This window comes from Erpetoichthys calabaricus, chromosome 3 (assembly GCF_900747795.2).
Source record: "Erpetoichthys calabaricus chromosome 3, fErpCal1.3, whole genome shotgun sequence".
NCBI lineage: Eukaryota > Metazoa > Chordata > Cladistia > Polypteriformes > Polypteridae > Erpetoichthys > Erpetoichthys calabaricus.
In genome coordinates, this window is record NC_041396.2 from 221,308,439 (window position 1) to 221,323,704 (window position 15,266).

Genomic DNA, 15,266 nt, shown 5'->3' on the forward strand with positions numbered 1-15,266 from the left:
TCAGGCGGGTGTGGGCTCACTTACAGTCCCCTAGCTTGGCATGTGTACATTGAAATTTACCCTGATGGACTAGATGGTCACCTACCTGCAACTTTGAGTTAGGGGAAGGCTCTGACTGTTGTCTTTGTTCATACACTGACAACTAGGTCAGAGTATTCAGCTTTCTTAGAGACCTTGGTGTGTGCCAGAAGGTTCTCTCACTGGAGACTCTATCATTGTACTGGGGGACTTCAATGCTCACATGGGTAATGACAGAGAAACCTGGACGGGTGAGATTGGGAGAAATAGCCTACCTCATCTGAACCCGAGCAGTGCTTTGTTATTGGACTTCTGTGCTAGTCACAGTTGGTCCATAATGAGGACCATGTTCTAGTATAAGGGTGCTCATAAATGCACTTGGCAAAAGAGCACCGTGGATCAATGATTGATTTAGTAGTTGTGTCATCAAATCTACAACTGTATGTCTTGGACTCTGGGTGAAGAATGGTGCTGAGCTGTTAAGTGATCACCATCTGACAGTGAGGTGGATCAGATGATGGGGGAAGATGCAGGACAGATTAGGCAGACTTATACAGTATATATAGTGGGGGTGTGCTAGGAACTTCTGGCAGACATACCATCTGGGAGATCCTCAGCTCACACCTCTGGATGAATTTGTCTTTTTTGTAATATATGAAAATAAACTGAAAGTTTACTGAAAAAATTTGGTACATTAAATTTAATGATTATTTTCATTGTTTCAGGAACTATCTGGATGCAGCAGATCATGAGCCTGATTGAAACTAAAGGAGTTTTGAATGCAACGTTTAATATGAATACAGCTGACCGGATTCCTTGGGTTGAAGCAGATAAAACCATTCAGAAATTTGCATCACTTTCCCCACCTCGTATTCATGTCTGTCATTTACCTTGGAACCTTACCCCAAAGGAGCTGAGGCAGAAAAAGGGGAAGGTTGGTAATACTGTACCTTTGAGTAATTCATACCAAACAATATAGGAATTTCTTATGTTGTGTGACAACATCCTTAGCCATATTTAAACAAAACAAGACTATCAATATTTAGGGCAGCAAAAACAAAGTTCATGATCATATTTAATAATGTGGTTAATATACAGAGAGTAAGCATAAAAGAAATAAAAACATTACAAAAAAACTCTATTTTGTAATTTTACCCTGATTTTTTTTTCGTTTTCTCTCAAAACACCATCTTCTTACACTCTAATTGTAATCACTAAAACTACCATTTTGTGTGTTTCAGCAGCCATGTGTTGTTGACAACATCATCATAGCAACACTATTTAAGATTGCAGAGCCAGTAGTGCACCTACAGTTTTGGAGCCCCAAAGCTTGAAATGTTATGGGGCTCCCATAAAAACCAACAGCAATGTCTGGGTAACCACTGTTATCTTCTTCAATAGGGTTGTTCCATAACAATTCATCACAATTTTATACAAAAATTTAACCACTGCTTGTAGTTAATTAAAAAAAAAACCTTCTCATACTGTAGACACTCAAAAATTTTAAGCAATGAGGTCTAAAGTCGCTTCTGGAGCCCCTTTGAGATTAGTGGCCCTGAAGCTTAAGCACCATTAGTTTCATAGTAGGTTGACCCCTGTACAGAGCATTGATCATGGCCTCCAAGTTCTGGATTCAAAAATCAAAAAACTTTGCCAGTTTTTCACCTTGGCAGAAGAATTATCTCCTGTGTGTGAATAAGATGACAAACTCCAACTGAAGTTTTGTTTAGCAGGAAAAACGGAACTGATATAAGTCAGTGCATTTAACAATGCAGAAGTGAAAGCCTCTCTAAAATTAAACTGGCACCTAAAGAGCAAAAGAAAAATAAAAGTTTAAACAGAGTAGAAATAAAGCAAACAAGCAGGAGCACAATAAGCAAATTATGTCAAAAACTGCACAATCAGAAGAGGAACAAAACCAGCAAATTGTTAAATGTGAGAATTTTAAAATAATGGAGTCTGTCTTTTCCAGAAGGACCAGAAGAGCTAATAAATCATATCATTGTGCGATTCTGCTTGTACAGTAGGGGGAAATAACCATCTATGATATCACATTTAAACTCAAATAACTATGCTGTCCATGTCATGTAGCATCATATTTACAGTAATTCTTAATCACTAGCCAAATAACATAAATAACATGCAATAAGATAAATGATCAAATTAATCTAAAACCTTCATAAAAATTATAGACCTCTTATAGAATCCGACTAACCAAATATTTTTTGTGATCTCTTGTATGATTTGGTCCACTTTGTTTAAAGGATTCCAGGTTTAATAATCCAATCTAAACTGTGCGTGGACATCTCTGCATACAAAAAAAAAACTTTGGCAACTTTTATTTTTCTGATTTAGATTTGTTGTTCATTTTTATTATTAGTTTTATTGATTTTCTGGCTGCCATTTTGTTTGTCATGGGTGCCACCTTTTTGGGGTATTTTTTTATGACAGCAGCCAAATGGTGGTGTGAAAATATGTAAAACTTGTAATAAAACTTAATAATAAAGCTATATTAGTCAAGTAAATGCAAAAAGAGTACACTCTAAGTCTAATGAGAGTTTAGGTTCGGTACATCTTTGTGAATATTGTATAATTTACATGTGACAGCTGTGCAGTGTTTTTATTTTAAGAGCAATATAATGCATTTATGCAGGAGATTAATCAATCAGTTTAAACAGTTTACAGGTTTAGAATCCAGCAGTTCCCTCGCATGTGAGTTTTTGTGTTTGGAGTAGAATCACAAAGCTACATTATGCATCATAGTGCATTTTTTTCATTAGAATATAACCAGTTGTACTGTATATACCTCTAAGATCTTGCAAAATGCCACAAGCTGAGCACAGCTTCAGCACCAAACTCAAAATCAGGAGTGCAGCTATATAGAGTTTGCAAGTTTATAGCAATGGCTATATCATGTTCCCACTGTGCAGCTTTTGTGTGAAACATGGAAAGTCTTTTTTTTATGCCATTCTCTCCCCAGGTTTCACGTATGTCATACTGTTTATGTCTTTTGATATATTCAGTTTTAAATACTTTAATCTATAAATACATCTGTGGTGTCCATTGTCTTAGCCTCTAAACACTAAATCAATATTCACTCACCAGCCACTTTATTACCTTGCTAGTACTGGGTTGGACCCCAGTAACTACTTTAATTGTTCGTGGCATAGATTTAAGAAGGTGCTAGAAACATTCCTCAGGGATTTTGGTCCATAATGAAATGATAGCATCACGCAGTTGGCTGCACATACATGATGCCAATCTCCCATTCCATCACATCCCAAAGGTGCTGTATTGGATTGAGATCTGGTGACTGTGGAGGCCATTATAGTACAGTGGGGTCATTGTCATGTTCAAGAAACTAGTTTGAGATGAGCTGGGCTTTGTGACATGGCATGTTATTCTGCTTGAAGTAACCATCAGAAGATGGGTACACTGCAGTCATAAAGGGTTGGACATGGTCAGTAACAATACTCAAGTAGGCTGTGGCATTTAAACTATGCTCAGTTGGTACAAAGGGTCCCAAAGTGTACCAAGAAAATATCCCCCACACCATCACCACCTGCCTGAACCATTGATACAAGGCAGGATGGACCAATGTTTTCATGTTGTTGATGCCATATTCTGACACTACCCTCTGAATGTCGTAGCAGAAATTGAGACTCATCAGACGAGGCAACATTTTTCCAATTTTCTGTTGTCCAGCTTTGGTGAGACTATCTGAATTGTAGCCTCATGTGCCTGTTCTTAGCTGGCCGGAGTGGTACCCAGTGTGGTCTCCTGCTGCTGTAGCCCATCTACTTCAAGGTTCGATGTGTTGTGTGTTCAGAGATGCTCTTCTGCATACCTCGGTAGTAACAAATGGTTGAGTTACTGTTGCCTTTCTATCAGCACAAACCAGTCTGGTCATTCTCCTCTGACCTTAGGCATCAACAAGGCATTTTCCCCCAGACAGCTGCTTCTCACAGGATATTTTCTGTTTTTCAGGCCATTCTCTGTAAACCCTAGAGATGGTTGTGCATGAAAATCCCAGGAGATCAGCAGTTTCTGAAATACTCAGACCAGCCCGTCTGGCACCAACATTAAAAGTCACTTACATCGCCCTTTTTCACCATTCTGATGCACAGTCTAAACTTCAGCAGGTTGTCTTAACAATGTTGATTGGATATTTGCGTTACAAAAGCAGTTATACCTGATAAAGTGGCAGGTGAGCATATGTGCTGCTTTGCTACTTATTCAAAATTAATTAAAATAAAAAAAAATCACAGCTAATTTGTAGAGATATTAATCAGAATACAAATTAAGGTCAAATGTTCCATCAGAGTGTCTACAAACCTAAAAATATGAACGTTACACATGTGACAATGAACTTGAACTTGCAGTACTTTTTTTAATTTACAAAATTGAAATCTAAACTACTTAACATCATCACACTTTAAGATGTTTTCTATTGAAAAACCACTAGTTTGGAAGTAAAGCATTTCTAGTTAATGACATTTACTAAAGACTAGAATATAATGTCATTTACTTATCGAAACTTGATTTAGAGATATAGACATTTCTTGAAGTTCTCTCCTAATGCTTATACCTTTTTCTACCAGTCACACGCTATAAGACAAAAAGGTGCACTTAAAGTGATTTTTAATGGTAAACATTTGCTGTCTCAAAAATGTCTGGGCGATATCACATCTTTTATTACCCTAATCCTAAACTTTAAAATCAAATCATTTATTGTTCTATTATTCATTTACAAGGAGCCTTGGATCATATTTTTTTTATCTTATTCCAAATTTTCCATGTCCAACTGAATTAACAACAGATTATGATAATATAATCTTGATTAGCAATTTTCATATTTATTTTTAAGAGAACATTAGCACTTGATTGAGTCTATATTATCAATCAATCTATTCACTCATTTTCTCAATCCACTCCATTACCTGATTGAGGAGAAACTGAGACTAGCAGCATCACGCTCAACCTGTGCTGAATGCTAGTCCATCAAAGCCCCATTTATGAGGTATAATTAAATATATATATTTTTTTTTTCTTTCAGATCATATATGTGTCAAGAAACCCAAAAGATGTATTGGTATCGTTCTATCATTTTCATAAGTTTTCGAATATTTTTGAAACTCCTAAAGATTTTAACACCTTTTTAGAAAAGTTTCTTAATGGCAATGGTAAGTGAAAGTATAATGTGATGTCTGCCCACAGGTACGTTGATAGTGAAATTAAGATTATCTGTACATTTTTTTAAAATGTAATCAGATTTTACAATTGATGTTTACAACTGGATTTACAACAAACTTTTTATTCTGTAGAAGTAGTTTATTTTGCAATTACACTTTGGACCCATGTGAATGGTGTCTTGGATGGAATGGGCTAAAGCCTGTCTGGTAACTCCACTAATAACACCACTAATTCTGCTGTTTTGAGACCTCAGGTGTGTACTCTGTTAATTCAGGTTTTGGACAAACTGATAAGGAGAAGTGTATTTTTTGATGAATGATTTTTCTTTTATTATCTTTTACTGCGACTATATGTTCTTCCTTACACAATTGTCTTATGGAGTCTAACAGCAAGCTGTCTAATAGACAATGATATGACTTTAAAATCACTCCTCTCTCAGTAGACATTTTAAACAGCAGTGTGCCAATAAAAATGGTGGCTTGGAAACTGAGATACTATATATTAAGATGGACATAATGTCCGATTTTCAAGTAATAAAAATATATCTGTGGCAAGTTTCTCTTATAAATGTCTTAGTGAGAGAGTATTTTCAATACAGTATATATATTTCTAGGGGTCGTGATATAATACTCATGCCAGAACCAAAATTCTGGTTATTTCAGTAAAGTTGAAGTTTGATTGTATTCAACATCTTTGGGGTTCCGAAAACAGTCATAGGATTAAGAGAGCCAGTTTTAATATTTAATTTTTAACTTTCATCGCAGTAACTGTCATGTTTATACTGAAGTTTCCTTCATTAATATCCTGTTTGTTTTACTATTTACTATTGTTATTTTTCAGGTGGTCAATTTGGTTGTATATTTATGTTTTGGTTGTCACCATTTTGTTAATGACATTTCTCATTTTTTGGAAGAGTTCCAGGATGTACAGTAAATCCTAATATGTTCCTTTATGTCCTCCTCAGAAGATTTCCTCAAAGGAAACCTACACAAGCTCTGCTCAATGGTCCCACCATAAAACTCCTGCTCTTATCAGCAATGATTTTTCAAAATTAGAGGAGGTTGTAGGGTAACCCAGCCACAGGGAATGCACAAACCACTGTATTTCTTCGTGCCGGGCCCAAGCCCGGATAAATGGGGAGGGTTACGTCAGGAAGGGCATCCGGTGTAAACTTTTGCCAAGTCAATATGTGGACAACAATTTTGGACGATCCGCTGTGGCAACCCCTAACGGGAGTAGCCAAAAGAAGAAGAAGAGGAGATTGTAGGGTAGGGTAGGGTGACCTGATTTAGATTTCTCAAAAAAGAGGACAACTGGGGCAGTGGGCAGAATGAGGCAGGCAAGTGCCCGTAGTGGGTGGGAGGTTGCGTCTGGGGATCCAAGTAAGTCAAAGCATCATGGCAATGTGTATTTATGTCAGTAGGAGGGGGATAGATAACAATAGTTGTCAAATATCTCCAACACCAAGCAACAATGTTAATGAGCTGTAATACGTAAACAATTAGTCTTTAATGAGACTAATAACAAATGCTTTAATAGCCCTTATAACTGAATACATTTCTTTCTTTCAGCTTTAGTAATTACATATCCCTTCTTAAAAAAATCAATAAATATGAAAAAAAAATCTTTAATGTATTGTCCAATCATATCTGCTGACTTATTTAGTGTTTTTTCACTTTGATTAATTTATTTTGCACACCTTGTTAATTCCAGTCAAAATACTGAATAAATGCAGGGAATAGATTCACTGCACTGTGATTGCTCCCAACAGTAGAAACACCATAGTAATCGATGTCTTCCAGTGCTTTCAGAGCTTCTGTCTCAGAATTGGGGAAGGCCCTAGTGGTATGGGAGGCAAAATTTCCCTCTGCAGCAATCAAAGCACCTTCTGTTTTCCTTGATCTCATAATATCATCATTTAATTTAGCTTGCAAACTCTCTCCTTTAGCTGCAGTTTTATGTTTGGTGGAGCCTTTTGTGGTCTTCTACATTGCTACCACATTTATTGCACAGTGTACTTGCCAGATTTCCAGGTCACACATTCTGCTTTCCACAAATCCTAAACCAGACAAAACCACTGGAGTTTATCCTGTAATTCTTCTGTGAATTTACATTTGTGCTTGGTCATTTTTGGCTGTGTTCATGAACCAGCTGCTACTGCTTCTGCCTGACTGTTGCTATGGCTTTGCACTTCCTTTACAGTCTCTGACAGTAATGATTGAGAAACACTTTGAATAAAGGTTGCATGCTGGGCATAATTAAACAATTGTGCAAGTGTTCCTTGTGAGAAGGAGGGGCCTATACAAAGGGGTCAAAGCAATGCAAATGCAAATATAATACATTTTGACTGTAAAAAGAAAACCGCAACATGAAAGAATTGTCAAATCCCAGACATTTTAGGCTATTTTGAAATCCTGGATGAACACATTTTTTAGATCCATAAAAGAAGACATGTCCATGGAAAGAGAAGTTACGGTCATCCTATTGTAGGGACATTGACTTCACGAGGCACAGAGCAAAGCCAACCCTTCTATACATCAATGGGGACTTGGTAGAGAGGGTCACCTCCTTTAAATTCCTGGGAAGTTACATCTCTAAGGACCTTCCCTGGACAGCAAATGCTCTGATGGTGGTCAAAAAGTCCCAGTAGTGACTGCATTTTCTGAGACTTTTCTGGAATGTGGAAATGACTGGGAAGCTGCTGTTGACCTTCTAGTGCTCAACCATCGTGAGTGTTTTAGCATACTGTATCTTAACATGGTATGCTGGATGTACAGCAGCAGACAGGAAATCCTCTGCAGAGGGTAACATCGACACCAAAGAAAATCATTGGCTGCTTTCTGTCCTCACTGGAAGACATCTCCAGTGTCCAATACTGCCGCAGAGCCAGGAAAATCATTAAAGAACCTTCCCATCCTGGCCAGTCACTGCTTCACACTACTACCCTATGCCAGGTGGTACGAGAGCGTTAAAAATAGCATTAAAAGATAAAAGTAGTGTTAAAAGTAGTGCTAAAAGATAGTTTTTAACCTTGGGCCACCAGAATTTTAAAACTTTAATGTCTCATAGAACTGTTAGAATATTTTATTCCCTGTATGTACGATGATTACTTTACTTTAGTGGATAATAATTTCCATCTCTTATCTATTTATGTATGCATTTATTTGTTATAGCATGTGTGCTTTTTATATTATTTGTTTGTCATTGTTTGTTGTACTTGCATTATATTATTTGTTTGTCATTTTTTGTTGTACTTGCACCATTTACAGATGTAACTTTTACAATTTCATTGTATTCGTACAATGACAATGAAGGCGTCCTTCCTTACTTCCACTAGAGAGCGCGAGAAAGAGATCAAGCTGCATCTTGTACAACAAATACTCTTAGCAGATTTTTTCTTAACTTGGCAATAAGCAGAGACCAGGCATACTTAATAAAATTGTCATTAAATGTACAATGTCCAATAAAACAATATTTTTCAAAAATAATTGTGCATAAACAGAGTGACTCTATAGATCAGGGGTCTCCAACTCCAGTCCTGGAGAGCTACAGTGGCTGCAGGTTTTCTTTCATTCTAACCCTTTTCTTAATTAGTGACCAGATTTTGCTGCTAATTAACTCTTTGCCTTAATTTTAATTGATGCACATCTTAAGGCCCCTTAATTATTTCCTTTTCCTTAATTAGCAACCAAACAATATTAAGCAACAAAATAACTGAAAATAAAGAAAGGTGAAGGCCTCAGTAATGTTGATCTGCTCAGGTCCACAGAACATTTTGACCACGCTCTTAAAAAAGAAAATCAACAGTTTTGGAAATGTCTGCCATGGCAGAATGAGTGCTCATGGAAATGAATAACGGGTTAAATTAGCAACAAGAATTGGCTTCAAGTTAAACTGAATGAAGGTTGGAGTTTGAGGCTCCAACTTAGTTGGTCATCTGTTGGCTCACTTCACATCAAATTTATGTTTAGGTGACATTTAAGGAAAAAAGAATCAATTCAGTGGTCAGAGTCTCAAGTAAAGTTAATTAAAATAAGGGGAAATAGTTAATTAGCAGCAAAAACTGGTCACTAATTAAGAAAAGAGTTACAATGAAAACTTGCAGCCACAGTAGCTCTCCAGGACTGGAGTTGGAGACCCCTGCTATAGATCCACCCTACCTTGTGTCAGTGTGGCAGGCTAGTGGTAGTATTATAATGCTGTGAGGAATGTTTTCTCGGATTCTTAATATTATATAAATGCCACAGTATGCCTTAAACATTGTTGTTGACTGTGTTTATTTTTTCTTGGACATAGTCTATTCTTTTTCAAATGGATTCTTTTAGCAGGATAAAGCTCTGGTTCATAAAGCATGCCTCATCTTAGGCAGGTTAATTGAATATGATACTAACTTTAGTTTGCTCCAACACCATGCACATTCCCATTGGGTCTGCCACATGAACATGTCGGCCTGACGTTCTCCCTGTCCCCAATGAATCCGTGCCTCAAAGAATTCAGGCTGCTCTAGAGGTAAACACAGATCCTAACCAGCACCAGCCAGGTGAATCTAATAACGTGGAAACTAACTGTGTGTGTTTTGTTTATATATAAGATTTCCATTTAAGTTGACATGGAACAGACCTAATGTATCTTTCTCAGTAACTAAAGTATCTGCTTCACAAAAAAATGGCATTTAAGGCAAGCAGTAGGTAGTGAATATCTGGACTCTCATCAGTGCCTCATTACACAGTTCTAAATGCAAAACCAAAACTGTTACGTTCATAATCATGATCTGTTGACTTATTGGCATAATAATATTAGAAATTAAATTGGCTTATTTATATATAGCTTTAAACCTAAGCATTTTTTTCTTGCAGTGTTCTGCAGTTCTTGGTTCAATCACATCAAAGGATGGTACACGCACAAAGATGATTTCAACATCCTGTTCCTGTCATATGAAGAAATGATCCAAGTAATTTATTATTAGTAGAAGTATTGTCACATTCTGTGTATGTGTTTCAGGAATGCATTTTTTTCCCTCATGGAAAATATTTATCAAATGCGGTATTACTTAAATATTCCTAAAAATAAATATTCTTCTGTAGCAATTACTTATTTAGTTTTGGGTATTATCATAGTCATTACTCAAAGTAGATCAATACTCTTTAATTACTTATTTTTCTTTTATGTAAACTAAAAATTAGCTTAAATGTATATTTCACAATTTTTGTGGCTCAACTTTAGTTGATAGATACATTTTTAGTAATAATGTTCAATGTCAGAAGAGTATTCTAGCAGTTACATATAAAGGTTGAAATCCATTTTCTCTTCAGAGGTGATGTCAAAAGGGCTTGTGGTCTTAAATATCATGGTCTACTGACTGTGTTAGCCCATGTAATAATTTATAAAATATTTCAGTATACATATAGTTTCATGGTGATAAATTCAAAAAGCTGATAATTGTTTTATTTTAGAAAATGCTTTAAATAAAATTCAAAAACCCAATGTTACTAATTTCTTAATTTAAACTTATAGACACCAGCCTAGGCATGACCTAGAATACTAGTCCTCAGACTTCTCTAATTAAAATGTTTAGTTTTGATAATTTGTGCTCTGTATTGATCAATGATCAGAGATTTATATGATTATGAATGTATTTGGATGCTCATTAATCAATATTTTATGTTGTAGGATTTAAGATCATCAGTGAAAAAAATGTGCACATTTTTGGACAGGAAATTGAGTGATGAGGAAATTGATAATGTTGTAGAGCACAGCCAATTCCACACAATGAAAAACAATTCTTTTGCTAATTATCGGCAAGTCTGCCCAGAAATATTTGACTATGACAAAGGATCATTTATGAGGAAAGGTATTGTATTGAGGACAATATATTTGCTTGCCACATTTCTTTCTAAATGTTATGACAGATTTGTCTATTTACTTTTCTTCTAGTACTGTATTGTTTTAATATTTCTTTTGATAATTTCTTTGGGTATTCAGAAAAGCTAATCCTTTAACTTGTGTCTTTTGGGGGGCTTACCACTTTATTGTTACTGGATGATGAATATATTAATATAATGCTGCATTTTTATATTAAGCTGTTGTGGCACAGATTTTATTAACATTCAATAATTCATGCCTCACCTTTCTCTTCGCCTTTCAATTTCTGTTCGAACTTCTTCAAGCAACGTCAAAAAAATGGACACTGTACACACAATTGACGTCTTGTTGAATGTAACTGCCTTACTGTTAAATCAAGCTCCAGTCAGTGAAATGAGAATTTAAGATCTAGTTCTTTTATATCTCTCCTAGATCTTAAGATTCTTGATCGTTTGAAACACAGGAGATGTTTTGATGAGAACAGGCCATTTAGCCCAGCACAGCATGCCATTTTGAACTTATGTAGCATTTACAAAATATCCTGGTCTCCAAAGTGATGTGCTTGGTAACTTGTAATATTTATGCAAAGGTTGCTGTTCACCGGATTCCATCTGTGTAGTTATGCTCATGTTGAAGAATGAATTTTTTTTTTTATAAAACAATGGTTCATAGTCACAGAGTTAAAGATGCTAAGATTTGCACTGGGCGTGACGAGGATGGCTAGGATTAGAAATGAGTCTTTACATCTTGCCTGAAGAAGGGGCCAGAGTTGCCTTGAAAGCTTGCATATTGTAATCTTTTTAGTTAGCCAATAAAAGGTGTCATTTTTACACAGCAATTATTTCTATTTGGGATTGTTTATGAATTTAAATGTTACGTTTATGAAGACCTTGAGGAATTTTGTGGTCATTAACATTTTGCGTGCTGGTTTGCATGAGCACCACCATATTACTTGTAGAAATGACTCTCTTGCTAGTCATAACCTGTCATGTTATCACACTGCTCCCATAGACTACTGCAGCATGAATAACCCGGTGTCTGAACTTGTCATTAAGGAATGCTCTCTCAAGTTAAAAACTATTATGCTTAAAAGGAAATTAGATACTGTTGAATTCTGAGATAAACTTGACAAGAGTCTAGAAGGAAGGTGGGGGCCAACTAGGCCAACCTGTTTAGTGTGCAGAACAAAACAGATTTAAACAAAAGAATTCACCTAACCTGCATGTTTTTGGACTATGGGAGGAAACCAGAGCACCTAAAAGAAACTCATGCAGACTTGGGGAGAACATGCAAACTCCATGTAGGGCGGACCCAGGATGTGAATGCTGGTCTCCTTACCACTGCACCATCCATAGTATCTGGAATGCAATTGCACATTCTGACCCTTTAAGTAAACGTTGATAGAGTGTTGCATCATTTCTTTTGTCTGTGTTGGTTCACTACAGCACTACTGGCCTTTGTTTCCCAAACTGTACCCTACTTTGTTTCATAAAGAATGTATGTATATTTCTTTAAATTTTATATTGTCTTTGGCAAATCGAAGATTGAAGTGGGAGAAAAAAAATATGAAATTTTATGACTTTAGAGTGAAGGTTTTACATTTCATGAACTTTAATAAACCTGTAATGTAAGACACTGGCCAGTTTGTCCAAGACAATCTGACTGAACCCAAAATTTCTCCATGACTCAGCAGAGAGCTATTTTGGCTTAGGTTGGAACCATTTGGATAATAATAATAATAATAGGTTACATTTATTGAGCACCTTTCACAAACCCAAGGTCCCTTTACATACAGAGTAAAAAAATAAAAAAAAATGTTTTAAATTACACACATGACAAAAGTTCGTAGAAGAGGAAAGTTTTCAGCTACGATTTAAAAGTGCAGAAACAGGAACAATCTCGGAGGGACTGAGTCCAGAGTTGAGGTGCTATAGCACTGAAGGACATGCCTCCCAGGGTAGAGAGTCTAGTGCATGGGACAGTAAGGAGATTACTGCTCAAGGACCTGAGAGAGCGACAAGGAGTGTAAGGAGCTAGTAGCTGAGTGAGGTAGAGGGGGTCAAGGTTATATAGGGCTTTGAAGATGAGAAGAAGAATCTTGAATTTAATTCTTGATGGAACTGGTAACCAGTGAAGCTGGGAGAGAACAGGGGAGATGTGAGCAAAACGCTTTGTGTGGGTGAGGACTCTAGCTGCAGACTTCTGAATATACTGTAGCTTCTGTATGGATTTTGCAGGGAAGCTAATGAAGATGGAATTACAGTAATCAATACGAGACATTATGAAACAATGAACCAGAGTTTGAGCATCAGACAAGGACGGAAATGGATGGAAGTGGGCAATGTTACGGAGATAATAGAATGAAATTTTGGAAAGAGACCTAATGTGTAACTCAAAGTTAAGTGATGAATCAAACAAAACACCAAGATTTCTGACAACAGGAGCAGGTTTGACAAGTGTACCATCAACAGAAATAGAGAAATTGAATGCCTTAGAAAGTTGGGATTATGGACTTGCCAGTAACACTTCAGTTTTATTGGCATTAAGTTTGAGAAAGTTATTTTCCATTTATAGCTTAAGATTAGTGATGCATTCCGTGAGTGTGCTGGGAGGTGAATCTGTAGGGGAGTGTGTACTAAGATATAACTGTATATCGTCTGCATAACAGTGGAAGTTAAGGATTGCTGACATTTTGATGGAATGCAGAAATTTAAGTAAAATATTGTCTTATCCTTCTGCCAGGCGGAGAGGAGATGTTGAGAGCATGTGTTAATCACACAATGAACCACCTAGATTGAGACCAGAGTGCAGCAGATGACACCTCCGCACCACACAGAAAAACAATGTGAGGTTTTGTATGGTGGCTGGAGTGCCAATCCTGTAACCAACCACCAGGGACATTATTAAAATAAAGTTAGTTCAGTCTAATTGACTGTGTAAGCATTTGGAAAGTGAGGTTTAATTTCATACATTAATCTAATAAGCAGACAAATATAGGGATCAAACAGGTAGGAGGCATTGCTCATACTACAACCCCAAATCAGAAAAAGTTGGGACAGTGTGGAAAATGTGAATAAAAAAAGAAAAAAGCAAGTTATAAATTCTCCTCAAATTTTATTTCATTGCAGACAGTATGAACACAAAATAATTCATGTTTTTTTTTGTCAACATCATTTGATTTGTAAATAAATATCCATTCTTGCCATTCAGGCTTGCAACACATTCCAAAAAAAGTTGGGATGGGGGCAATTAAGGGGTAGTAATGAGGTATAATAACTAAATAATGATGTGATTTGAAACTGGTGATGTTAACAGGTGATTGCAATCATGATTCGGTACAAAAGCAGCATCGAGGAAAGGCCTACTCCTTTAGGAGCAAAGATGGGCAGAGGATCGCCAGTTTGCCACCAAGTGCGGGCAAAAATCTTTGAAATGATGAAGAAAAACGTTTCTCAAAGACAGATAGGAAGAGATTTGGGCATTTCTCCCTCTACAGTGCATAACATAGTGAAAAGAATCAGGGAATCTGGAGAAATTACCATGCGCAAAGGCCAAGGGCGCAAGCCTAAACTGAATGGCCTTGATCTCCGAGCCCTCAGACGGCACTGCATTAAAAACTGTCATTCATCAATAAATGATATAACTGCGTGGGCTCAGGACTACTTCAGGAAGTCACTCTCAAGCACTACAGTACGTAGTTACATTAGTAAATGCCAGCTAAAACTGTACTGTGCCAAAAGGAAGCCCTACATAAATAGTGTCCAGAAGCGCCGTCGACTTCTCTGGGCTCGGAGGCATCTGGGATGGTCCATTGTGCAGTGGAAACGTGTATTGTGGTCAGACGAATCGGTTTTTCACATCTTTTTTGGAAGAAATGGACGCTGAGTGCTGTGGACCAAAGAGGAAAAGGACCATCCAGACTGTTACAAGATACAAGTCCAAAAGCCAGGGTCTGTCATGGTATGGGGTTGTGTCAGTGCCTTCGGCAAAGGTAACTTGCACTTCTGCGATGGCACCATCAATGCTGAGAAGTATATCTCAGTTTTGGAGGAACAAATGCTGCCTTCAAGACGACGTCTTTTCCAGGGACGCCCATGCTTATTTCAGCAAGACAATGCCAATCCACATACTGCGCGCATAACAAAGGCATGGCTGCGTAAGGAGAGGGTGCGGATGCTTGACTGGCCTGCCTG

The 15,266-nt window shown here is 37.0% G+C and overlaps 2 protein-coding genes across 3 annotated transcripts in view; one reads left to right on the plus strand and one right to left on the minus strand.

Annotated features, from left to right (window-relative positions):
* The window catches only part of rwdd1 (RWD domain containing 1), a 506,701-nt gene that overhangs the window by 319,811 nt on the left and 171,624 nt on the right, over positions 1–15,266 (minus strand). The window lies entirely within an intron of this gene.
* The window catches only part of LOC114648668 (amine sulfotransferase-like), a 70,808-nt gene that overhangs the window by 49,060 nt on the left and 6,482 nt on the right, over positions 1–15,266 (plus strand). For both annotated transcript variants that reach the window (XM_028797825.2, XM_051924678.1), the window contains exons 3-6: positions 744–952; positions 5,075–5,201; positions 10,068–10,162; positions 10,882–11,062. In XM_028797825.2, the coding sequence (XP_028653658.1) occupies positions 744–952; positions 5,075–5,201; positions 10,068–10,162; positions 10,882–11,062 (612 nt within the window). The remainder of the gene's footprint in view (positions 1–743; positions 953–5,074; positions 5,202–10,067; positions 10,163–10,881; positions 11,063–15,266) is intronic.